This window comes from Vanessa cardui, chromosome 19 (genome assembly GCF_905220365.1).
Source record: "Vanessa cardui chromosome 19, ilVanCard2.1, whole genome shotgun sequence".
Lineage (NCBI taxonomy): Eukaryota > Metazoa > Arthropoda > Insecta > Lepidoptera > Nymphalidae > Vanessa > Vanessa cardui.
The window spans coordinates 327,733-340,134 of NC_061141.1; the positions used below are offsets into that span (position 1 = coordinate 327,733).

Genomic DNA, 12,402 nt, shown 5'->3' on the forward strand with positions numbered 1-12,402 from the left:
TTATGTGATACAAAAGCTTGTAGCAAGCTTTATTTGGATAGATAATTAGTATATTCATTAAATTGATGTTAATAATTTTAGCTATTAAGATTTTCAAAATAAATATGAGTGTTGAATCTCGCGTATTTTTTTTATATTAAGTAAATTGTATCAAATGTGAAATGACAATGAATAAGGTAACAGTAAAAAATTTCTTTTTTTTTAGCGCATTTAAATATAAGTTTGTGTTTAAAAAGGGTTTTAGATTGTTAATATATCTAATTCTCATTAAGTTTGTCATTGACATTATTGTTACTTAAGTCAATAGTACGAGTAATTTAAAATAAGAAAATTGCGTTTTAATTAAAAGTATAACATTAATTATCTCAGTTAATATTTACTCATTAGCAAATCAATTATATCGACCGAAATTAATTTGGAGATTGAATTGTTATTTTAGAGGAGTAATTAAACAGGAAGCTGCCATCCGCTCAGAATGGATATTATATCGAGAAGAACTATCAAGAGACATGTATGGATCATACAAATCATGCAATAATTATATTCATTATATTACGCCGCGCTTTCACACGTAGGCCACACATTCTTGGTTTTAAAACTCCCATCCATCACGGAGAATGGCATTATTTTAACTCAATTTCGTCTAACAAGTCCACAGCCATGTTACAAATGGACCCCGAGACGAGGGCGAGAGGAACATTTGAGAACTTTTAACATTTGCATTTTTTTATTGTTATATCTGTATGCGTCTTTGGCACGCCTATGTATTGTGTAGTTTTATTTTATTTCATATTTTTCTGTGTCTGCATAATTTTTACCACTTTATTTTAATTTTTTTGAATTACCCTTTTCATGGATTTATGGAATAAAACATATTTATACGTTTTTATTTTTTATACAAACTGAAAAGTATGACTGCATTTTCTTATGTAAAAAGTAAAATCTGCAAATGTTACAGAGACGATTTGAAGATTAGTCCACTAGCCTATTCAAAAGCGGGTTGTAAGTATATTACAGGATATTATTGTCCCATAATTGAACACAAAAAAATACATCGTTAGATTCAAATTACTACTTAAACTGACTATTGTACCAACACAGCCTCCGCAGTTGAATGGCCACAACCTTCCCATCCCCTAACTCGTGTAAATTTAGTCGGAGTAAATTAGAATTCCGAGGGACCTTACACATGGGTACAGTTATTAAGCAGACAATACGCGTTCAACATGTGACGTTTCTCACGATTACTTCAATTCAATACAATTATTGTATATTATTAATTGTTATTTGATTGATTGCAAGCCTAGGTTATTTACCCTGAGAGCAACTCATGCTCTTTTATTATTCTTGTTTACGAGTGAAATGGCGCTTTTATTCTCAATTTGTTATTATATCCAGTGGGTAAAATATACAGGTGCCAATAAAAAAAATCTGTTAGACAGGGTCAAGACGAAAAATAATTTGTAAATCCAATTAATGTATTAAGTTCATTTTTGTGAGGAAACCTGCATGTTTCAAAAGTTATCCTGATACATGAATTTTAACCTAGCGAACATTAGGCTGGAAGAATATGTACCAAATACTCTCCTCAAAGGGAGAGGAAGACTTAGCCCAGCAGTGGGGAATTTACAGGCTGTTGTAGCTGCAGTCAGTTCTAACTACCTTTTTGAGCATAAGATGATCAGCACTGAGATTATAATGGCCCTCCTGTACAAAAGAACCAAAATGGTCGATTTGCTTATAGAGAACCAGTAACGCGCGTATTTGTGGGTTCCGCAATTCATCAATAGTACCGGTAATTATGACTAGTTTGAACGTATATTACGTATTCTGTTCAAAAGCAAAATAATCCTGTAAATGGCAGATACTAGGAATTTAACAAGCTTTTGCAACTGATTTATGATATTAAACCATTTGATATGTGTATCGCATATATATTTTATAATAATTTTAGCTCGTGCTTTGCAGTGAGTTTTCATTTTTTACAATTCATCAATTTTCTCTTTTGAAATACTTATTTATTTGATATAAGTAAAACTAGTATAAGTAATGTAATAATGTAATGAAAATAGACTTTTGAAAAAGAGAGGAATAATTGTCTTTTAAAATAACAAACAGTTAAAATAATTAAGTAACAAATAACAATAATCAGCGCGACCAACATTACAAAATTATTTATTTTAATGTAGTTGTAAAAAGCAAGTGGTTCGCATAATAATGAGTAATAATAAATGTAATTATAATTGTTAATAATAAATCATCTGTCATAAACACTCGAAATGTCAGGAGTAAAAACTAAAAATAGGCGATAAAAGTTTTAATGTAATATTATTATAGATGGCCCAGTGGTTAGAACGCGTGCATCTTAACCGATGGTTGCGGGTTCAAACCCAGGTAACCACTATATGTGCTTAACTTGTGTTTATAATTCGTCATCTCGTGCTCGACGGCGAAGGAAAACATCGTGAGGAAACTTGCATGTTTTTAATTTCACCGAAATTCTGCCACGTGTGCATTCCACCAATCCGCATTGGAACAGCGTGGTGGAACATGTTCCAAACCCTCTCCTTAATGGAAGAGGAGGCCTTTTCCCAGCAGTGGGAAATTTACGGGCTGTTACTTATTTATTTCGAACAACCATTTCCTTAAAACCCTCTATCCTATCTGTTAAATATCCCACAATTGGGCAAAGGTTACAGAGGAGAGGAGTCCATATGAGGAGAACATATTTTACCAAGCTGCTCCAACAAGCCTCATTAAGTACGTGGACATTAAGTTGTGCTAATCATATAAAACACCAATCATCAGTTAAGACTTAATTATATCACATTATCATATTAGGTAATCTATTTAAATATCAATCGAAATAACAAGCTCATCTCAGAAATAAAACGATGTTTCTTTTTTCTAATAATAATTATAGTTAATGTTTTACGCGGCGCCCAATTAATTATTTATGTCAAATCAATTTTCCCGCCATAACGGGTATCTGTCATTGTTTATGTTGCCAGATTAAAAAGAAAATATTATAATGATTGTCACACAAAGTGACATATTCCTCTGTAATATATGGATAATAATAATTCGTATAACATTTAATATTAAGTATAACATTGTAATGGAGTCTTACACAATTTATATTTGCTTACTCCTTGTCGACTGATGTGTTTGTATTCTTACTACGATGCCATAATATAAGCTTAAAAAAAGTGTTGATTGAGCGCTGGTTGAGTGTTTGTCTTAAAATTGGAAAAGAAATAGAGTCGTGAAAATGAATAAAAGTTGCGAAACAGCAGGATTTGTCGTAGCGTAATGACGCTTCTATTTGGTGTTATACGACGCTGGTAGTTACGAGTTCAGCTTTTTAAAGAAGTGTCAACGAGAGATGTCATTTTATCTCACAGATTAAAAAATGTAGTCGAAATGAATGAATGAATGTAAAATGTAGATTATTGTACTATTTCGCGTATGACTTTTTTTCTTGTTCATTATAGTTAACCGCCAAGTAAGAGTATTCGGTATCGTCGATTATGTTTGAAGGGTAGTGAGTTAGTGTAAGTACAGGCACAAGAAATACGACATCTTAGTTCCTAAGGTCTGTGGCTCGGTTAACATAAATATAACAAATTTAGATCCATGTATAATAATAAAATAAAGTAATATACTTACTCAATATTATCATGCTAAATTTCGATTTCCATTTGTTTCCATTAGTATTTTTCACCCGTGCAATGCCTAGAAATCATATAGATGTAACTCTCTTCAAAGTCGGCTTTCAAGTTTCTCAGCTTTTAACTGCCAGTGAGATACTCTGGGCGTGGATATTTGTGTTGAACTGATTATCCATAACCGTTATCATTGCAGCTAAAATTGCAATAAAATAGTTACTTTAAAAAATATGCTTGTTAATCTTCATAATATGATAATAAAGCGTTGAGACAATGCTGTATTATAATATTACATCCTTCTCGGAATAAAAAAGTTTTTTTTTTTATTAATATTATTAATATTGGCTTTAATCTGCGGCATCGCCGAGGAGTCACATATTATTTCATCAATGTCACGTGCGACGGAGAAGAAAAATAAAAAATATATATATTACAAGCAATATGCCAAGTACCCTCTGAATTTTTTACGTTTTGATTTTTTTTCGTTACTTTAAATTTTGTGTTAGTTTGATGAAATATTAGCCTGGTAGACGTTAACAGTTCACCATGGTTTGTGTAGTCGTTGTTATCACTATAACAAAACCAGCTTGCCACCCATCCCGGCACATCGTTCGCTATGTAAGTACTCATGACTTATTATACATTTATTTTGTACCTGACTAGAGATAACCAGTTCGTTTGTACTTTTAATGCATGTTAAAAATTTGAAAAGCGTTTAATAACAAGCGCTTTCAGGACTGTACCGCAATCGTAACACATATAAACAACGCCTAAACGGTGAGGATACGCGCGGGTTAGTTCGCAGTTGATTGTGAGGATACAGTTTGTTAGCATCCCACGGGAACATTATTTCCGTATACAAAATTTATTATGTAAATATGTACCTATACGTTTTATTTTATTAGTATTTGGAAAATTTACCATTTTTTATATTTTTTCATTTAAGGCTTATAAGATTTTTAAGTTGATTTTAATTTTCATATAGGTAAATACTTAAATACGATAAAGACATTTACTTTATTGATAAATTACATCCGTTGAGCCGCAGCAGGTTACTAGTGTAACATATAGATTGCTACTTGGTGGTAGGGCTTTGTGCAAGCCCGTCTGGGTAGGTACCACCCACTCATCAGTTATTCTACCGCCAAATAACAATACTCGGTATTGTTGTGTTCCGGTCTGAAGGGTGAGTGAGCCAGTGTAACTACAGGCACAAGGGACATAACATCTTAGTTTCCAAGGTTGGTGGCGCATTGATGATTTAAGGAATACTTAATATTTCTTACAGCGTCAATGTCTATGGGCGATGGTGACCACTTACCATCAGGTGGCCCATATGCTCGTCCGCCAACCTATACCATAAAAAAAAAAAAAAAAAAAAAAAAAAAAAAAAAAATATAGATACCTATTTAGCGATTGTTATTTTTATCAATGACATTTTCGTTTGCTTTAAATATTTTAACTGTAACAGAGTGAATTTAGTTTATTTGTATTTACGTATACAGTCAACATATTATTTTGAATAATTAGATATATCATATGTATTTTTCTTTAGTTTGTTTTTTCCTATTAGGTATACTTATATTTTTAATCTTTAAAATATTCAAGACGGTACAACTGTAAATGACGTTTGTGCGAAAACAGTCCGCAAGTATTTTAAACTTTGTAATTGGTTTGCGAAAATATTGTTGACATACAGAAATAAATATATAAGTTCACGGTGCGAGATTAAATTCCATAACTTGTACTAAGTTCTATAAAGTCAGTTTGAAGCGAAACTAACAGGAATTCGCGGCTTCAGCGACAATAAGTAATGTTGAAGCTAAAATAAGGCAGTGTTTTATTAAAACTTGTAGTTTCAGACCTCTTCGAAACCGACAAATTAAGAATAGACAAGTTTAGAATATAGTATATTTTAGGATATACCCATACATTTAACTATAGTCTAAACTACAAATCCCTTTAAAAACTTATAAAGTGGCAGATTTTGTGGATTCAAATCCGGATCGGGTCATAAAGGATAAAATGGAACAACATAAAGGAAGGGTTGAAGTTAGTGTTGTTGAAGGGAGGATTAATCTAAGTGCAGGACAATAACCCTCTCGTCAAATTTATAATTTATTAAGTACGAAAATGACTACACGGCTTCGTTTTCTGAAAGTTTCTTGCTTTGGAAATAAACGATGGTATAGTTATGTATTTATAGTTAAATAATTATTCTAAATCGAGGTGTCCGATCGTATAAATATTCCGCCTATTTTATATAAACACCACCACGTGTGTTACACTGTATAATGTTTTAAAAATACATTGTTAAAAAAGGCATATTATTCGATACAAGATTTTATAGATGATAAAAAGCGTGGAGGTAATACCTGTTGACTTCCAGGCAGGATACATTACATATTTATATAATTGTATTTATAATTTTGCTGTTGGTTAGAAATGGCAATGCAATGGTTTAAAAGTAATCTTATAGATTAATAATAATAAGCTCTCAATAGGAGTAAGAACGCACAATCTAAGTTGGCCTACCTGAAGTGTCTAAGACGTACACAAGCAAAACTTTCCTAACTTTGCGTTGATCTGATCTTATCTTTTGCGTGCTACCTGAGTTTACAATCGGTTCACTTCGGTTGAATCTGCATTCTATTTCCGGTTCCTGGGTACAAGTTTTACGTATAATGAATACTCCAAAGAACTCACGCGAAGTTTTTTGTATTTAGACTACAAATACGTACAAAACAGGGCGTAATTATTCTGTCTAGTAATAAGCTTTTAATTATTCGACAAGTTTAATTATAGGATTTCTTGAAAATATAATCAACTAATTTCTCATCAAACAGAAGATTGTTTTTAGAAAAAAGAATATTCCACGTATTCAGGTTTGGTACTTCGAAATAAATCCAAGTCATTAATTAATCCGTCCGATCTAATTGGATAGATTTTCTGAGCGTCTATAAGTCGGGGTAGACGTGTATGAATGTTAATGTATGTACAATGTACTTATATATTATATAATATTATAATCTACTATTGACAAAAATACTATTAACAAATAAACACAATTATATTTAATAAAAATAAGAACAACATAAGACAATACTTTAAAGATGCAACTAAAATCAATCTTTTTATTCTCTCTGTCTCAACTAATATGGCCGTCGCCTAGCCGCCTGTCAGATATATTCCTTTACGCTTAGTTGTATGTCCGGTGACGTCACTTCATTTTCGTTCAACACGGCCTCTCCTGACACGAGAACGTCCTCGTTCTCTTTTCTTGAATTAGTCTGTACTTCTCTGCTAGATCCCGCTCCTGGCGAGATACTAGGTTGAACACCTTCAGCAACTTGGTCTCGAATGGCCTCATCTTCTGATGAGTCTGCACCTACAGAAAAAAAATATAAAACATTTTAGAAAATAAATTACGCTATGAATTTATTCCTATTAACAAGTGAGATAGAGGCACAACGTGAAGCGTATCTCACAAACTTAACATAAGGGAGGAAGCGCTACGTGAGGCTGTCCCAAGTACACGAGATAGAGGCACAACGTGAAGCATATCTCAAAAACAAAACATAAGGGAGGAAGCACGACGTGAGGCTATCCCAAATGTACACGAGATAGAGGCACGACGTGAAGCATATCTCCAAAAAACAAAACATAAGGGAGGAAGCACGACGTGAAGCTATCCCAAATGTACACGAGATAGAGGCACGACGTGAAGCATATCTCCAAAAAACAAAACATAAGGGAGGAAGCACGACGTGAGGCTATCCCAAATGTACACGAGATAGAGGCACGACGTGAAGCATATCTCCAAAAAACAAAACATAAGGGAGGAAGCACGACGTGAGGCTATCCCAAATGTACGAGACAGAGGCACGACGTGAAGCATATCTCAAAAACAAAACATAAGGGAGGAAGCACGACGTGAGGCTATCCCAAATGTACACGAGATAGAGGCACGACGTGAAGCATATCTCAGGTACATAAGACAGAGGCACAACGTGAAGCATGTCTTTTACTTACTCTCAAAATATGCAGCACAGGTGTCAGGAGTCCACTCGCCTCGCCAAGGAACCATAAACTCAGCAGCCGCTCGAGAAGACTTCCCATAAGAGCCGGCCAACAGCTCGAGCTCATACCGCCCATGAGGTAAAGCTTTTAACACTCGGTAAGGACCCCGCATCCCAGAGTCAAGTTTGCCTGTTGCTTGAGCCTTTTTAATAACAAACACATACGAGTTGATATCAAAGGTACGAGGTGCTGATCTATCCTTATTAACAGATTTATCCTGTTGCTCACGGTTACGAAGAAGACGTTCAGAGGCACGTTGTCTGCTTAACTCGCGTAAAGCTTGGCGGTTGGGCTGACATCCTTCAAGGGCCACATCACGAATCAAATTTCGAATCACAGGGGTTGCTGCATCAATACCAACAAGAAGATGAAGTGGAGAATAATCAGTTGTCTTATGTTTTGTTATATTAAGAGTTAATTGCAATTTCCACATGACTTCGGACCATTGTTCCTGGCGGTAGTTGACTTCTATACGGATCATATTGAGTAGTGTACGGCAATAGCGTTCCACTTGTCCATTTGATTGATGCATCTCCGGGGTGATTAAATGTATTTCTGAACCAAGTTCAGTAAGCCAATTAACAAATTCAATACTTTGAAACATTCTGCCTCGATCAGCAACAATCATTTTGGGGGTGCCAAAAAGAGATACTGTGTTAGTAATTAAACGTTTCAATTCATTAGAATCCTGTCTAAACATTGGATACAAAAGGCAAAATTTTGAAAAGGCATCAACAACTATGAGAATATATCGATTGCCATTAGATTCTGGCAACGGGCCTAGTGTATCAATATGGATAATCTCAAATGGTGAGTTGGGCTTTTGCCACGAATGGATCGGTTGCAAAGATGCTCTAGGTATTTTTTTATGTGACAGACATATAACACAGTGAGAAATGTATTTACGCACAAATGCTCTAAGATTGGGAAACCAAAAATGTTTCAAAATTAAGTCCACAGTTTTATCAGTTCCTATATGATCATGTTCGTCATGAAAGACGCGAAGTAGGCTAAGTCTGTGTCCTTTAGGGACAAAACACAATAATCGGGGTTGTTCTCCAATGGGGGAATACTTGTAATAAAGTAATTCATTCTTTTTTACATATCGAGTATCGTCAAGTTGTCCGTCAGTAAGTCTTTGGAGTAACGCCAGAGTCTCCTCATCTGCTGATTGTGCGATTTGCGCCCAATTTTGCGGCTTCTGAACGCGACAAACATTAACGGGATTTCGACTTAAATAGTCGGCATGAGACATAGAAGAACCCTTGCGATACTCCAAATCAAAATTGAAATCTTGAAGATAGATCCACCAACGAGCAACTCTAGGCATAAGATCTTTTTTTCTTTGTGTTAGCTTTAAAGCATTACAATCAGTTACAACTTTAAAACTTACACCAACTAAGTAATGCCTGAAGTGCTGTAGAGCCTTTACAACAGCCAGAGTCTCTAGTTCGTATGAATGGTATTTTACCTCCGCCCCTTTTGTTGACGTACTAAAGTATGCTACAGCTCTTTTATGATCTGACGGATGTAATTGTAAAAGTACCGCACCATAGCCCATTGCACTCGCATCAGTGTGGACTTCAATTGGTAACTTCGGATCATAAATCGCGAGAGTGGGTTCCTTAGTTAAATATTCAATAATTTCCTGTCGCGCGCGTTCTTGATCATCTCCCCAGATAAAAGGAACATCTTTTTTAGTTATTCTAGAAATGCAAGCTGTCTTAAATGCAAACCCAGGAATATACTTGCGAAAATAACTAGCTAACCCTAAAAACTGACGTACTTGTTTGACATTCTTGGGAACGGGGGCGTCTAAAAGTGCTTGAACCTTTTGAACGCTCGGCTGTACCTGACCCTGACTAATTGTACGGCCTAAATATTCAATTTTTGTGGACAAAAAGGAACACTTTCGTAAATTTATAGAAAATCCGGCGTCTGTTAAAGTATTCAGTACGTTACATAAAATAGTAAATCCTTCCTTAATTGTATCACTCATAATCAAAATATCATCGATATAGACTAAGACTTTACCAGATTCAATGTGGTGACGAAGTGTTTTAGAAATTATTCGCTGATATACAATCGGGGCATTCGTTAAACCGAAAGGCATCCTAAGATATTCATAATGTCCTTCCGGTGTTACAAACCCAGTAAATCGAATAGACTGTTCTTCCATTGGTATCTGGTGAAATCCAGTAGCCATATCCAAACTCGTAAAGTACTTGTGATGACCAAGACGATCAATATGATCATCGATCAAAGGCAAAGGAAATCGTTCCCTAACAGTGAGCTCGTTAAGTTTGCGAAAATCAACGCACATACGATGCGTACCATCTTTTTTTGTAACTAAAAGAATAGGACTCGCATAGTCAGATTCCGATTCCCTAATAATTCCCTTGTCGAGTAAGTCCCTGACAATTACACGCACTCGCAAAACCTCCGCCTGCGAAAGACGGTAAGGTCGATAATTTACTGGTTCCTGACTCTTGAGTTTAATAGACATAGTGCCTGTTTTGACAGTTGAAGTTGCAGTTCCCGTAATAAAATATCCCGAGAATTTACAAACCATTTCGTGTAATTGTTGTAAATTCTCACCAGTAAGTTCGGTTTTTAAAGGCATATGTCTATCAGACTCAATCGTAAACACATCAGTCACCTCATTAGAAACATGTTTTAAATATTGACGATCACACGTACGAACATATGTAACTCCTTCACGGTTAAGTACATCAGTGCCTATAATTACAGGACTGTTCATAAGTTCTGATGGAACTACGAATAATTCAACCTCTAAAGCAATTTCATCAAACTCAATCGGTAAAGTGACATATTGAGTAGTTTCTATTTCTTGTCCTCCTATACCTCTTAAAACACGAAAACATGGTTTCCGAACACAATCAAAATGTTTCAGTAAAGACAACGATATCAAAGAAATAGTAGAACCGCTGTCAATTAGAATGTCTACTGGCACGCCACATATAACTGCTACTACCACATCACTGTCGCGTGCATTTCTTTTTTCCTTACAGAAGTTAACATTGTCTCTATTTCTTGTTTCTGACTTCAATTTAGCAAAACAAGTGTCAACGCGATGACCAGACTTTTTGCAAAAAGAGCACGGCTCGCTTTTTGCTGTTATCGTAAAAGATCTTGAATTAGAACTATTCACATTAAACGGTTGACCTAGTTGACCTGAATGACCCACTTTGACTTTCTTCTTGCAAAAAGCCTGTCTATGTCCTGCATGGCCACAAGAAAAACATCTACCATCAACAAATTGACGTTTCCTATTATTAGTGTTATCATTATTAATTTTAGCAAAATCATTTCTATTATGCGACCCAGAAGCTACCACATTGCGTTTAGAGAAATCGGGTTTCACATATATAGAGAAGAATTCTACCAGATCATTAGGCATTAATTTAGCGTTAGTCGCGGCAGCACGTATCTGTGGATCTCTGATACCACGAATTATTATTGCAGAAATTAATTCATCACTTAATCCTCTTACTACCCTGAGACGAAGTAATGAACGACGTGCATAATCCGCATAAGTGAGATAATTATTTGAATCCGTATTCATGACATCAAATAAAATATTTGCAACATCGGGTTTTTTAGGACATAGTGGCTTAAATTCTCTCTTAAAATTACTCCAACTACGATCTGTTGTAACCCACTCATTAAGCCATAATCTAGCATCACCTTTCAGACAATTTCCTATACGAGGGAGGCATTCATTATCATTCCATTTATTAATTGCTATCGCGCGATCTACTTCACCGCACCAAACATCGATGTCATGAACACTGGGATCAAAATTTGAAATATAAAATGAATGATTTACCAAAGTATTTATAGAGCGAAATGCATCTACAATGCGCTCAGTGGTAGTCGTTTCTGCATCAGTGATAGCACTCACAGATTGCGTCCTCGACGAAGACCCAGCGTCTGCCCTTTCCACATCCTTTGTCATCCGCGGCGTTTGTGTGCTGTGTAGGTCCGAGAGTACCTGTGGAGTTACGGCTTCCGACGTTGGCGACGGATGCACATTATTACCTTCTAATACATTTAGACGTTCAAGAATTAAATCCATTTGACGTCTAACATTGCTGGATGACTTCTCACGATGTCGGCCATGTCGGCTTCGTCCTTTTTCTCGACTATGTCTTTCACGTTTTCGGTCTGACATTACAAATAAATTACCACTACTAACAACGGTAATCCAAAATAAAATCTGAAATCATAAATTCAAAGTAATCACCGGTCTTTAAAGAAAATAAATTTTAAAACATTAAAATCAAATAAAATATTTGAACAATCATATTCATTAAAAAATAGAAGAAAATGTCAGAAGGCGAGTCGGATAGGACATCAGTCCTATCCCACTTCTGATATAATCTACTATTGACAAAAATACTATTAACAAATAAACACAATTATATTTAATAAAAATAAGAACAACATAAGACAATACTTTAAAGATGCAACTAAAATCAATCTTTTTATTCTCTCTGTCTCAACTAATATGGCCGTCGCCTAGCCGCCTGTCAGATATATTCCTTTACGCTTAGTTGTATGTCCGGTGACGTCACTTCATTTTCGTTCAACAATATATATAAAAAAAGAGATACCCATCACTGATTAATCA

At 35.1% G+C, this 12,402-nt stretch overlaps 1 protein-coding gene across 1 annotated transcript; it reads right to left on the minus strand.

Moving 5' to 3' along the window:
• Positions 1 to 8,846: 8,846 nt before the first annotated feature.
• On the minus strand, positions 8,847 to 11,943 carry LOC124538087. The gene is made up of 2 exons (XM_047115093.1): positions 9,899 to 11,943; positions 8,847 to 8,949 (listed from the first exon to the last, which is right to left on the minus strand). Exons 1-2 carry the CDS (start codon positions 11,941 to 11,943, stop codon positions 8,847 to 8,849), a joined length of 2,148 nt encoding a protein of 715 aa, XP_046971049.1.
• Between the last annotated feature and the right edge of the window lie 459 nt (positions 11,944 to 12,402).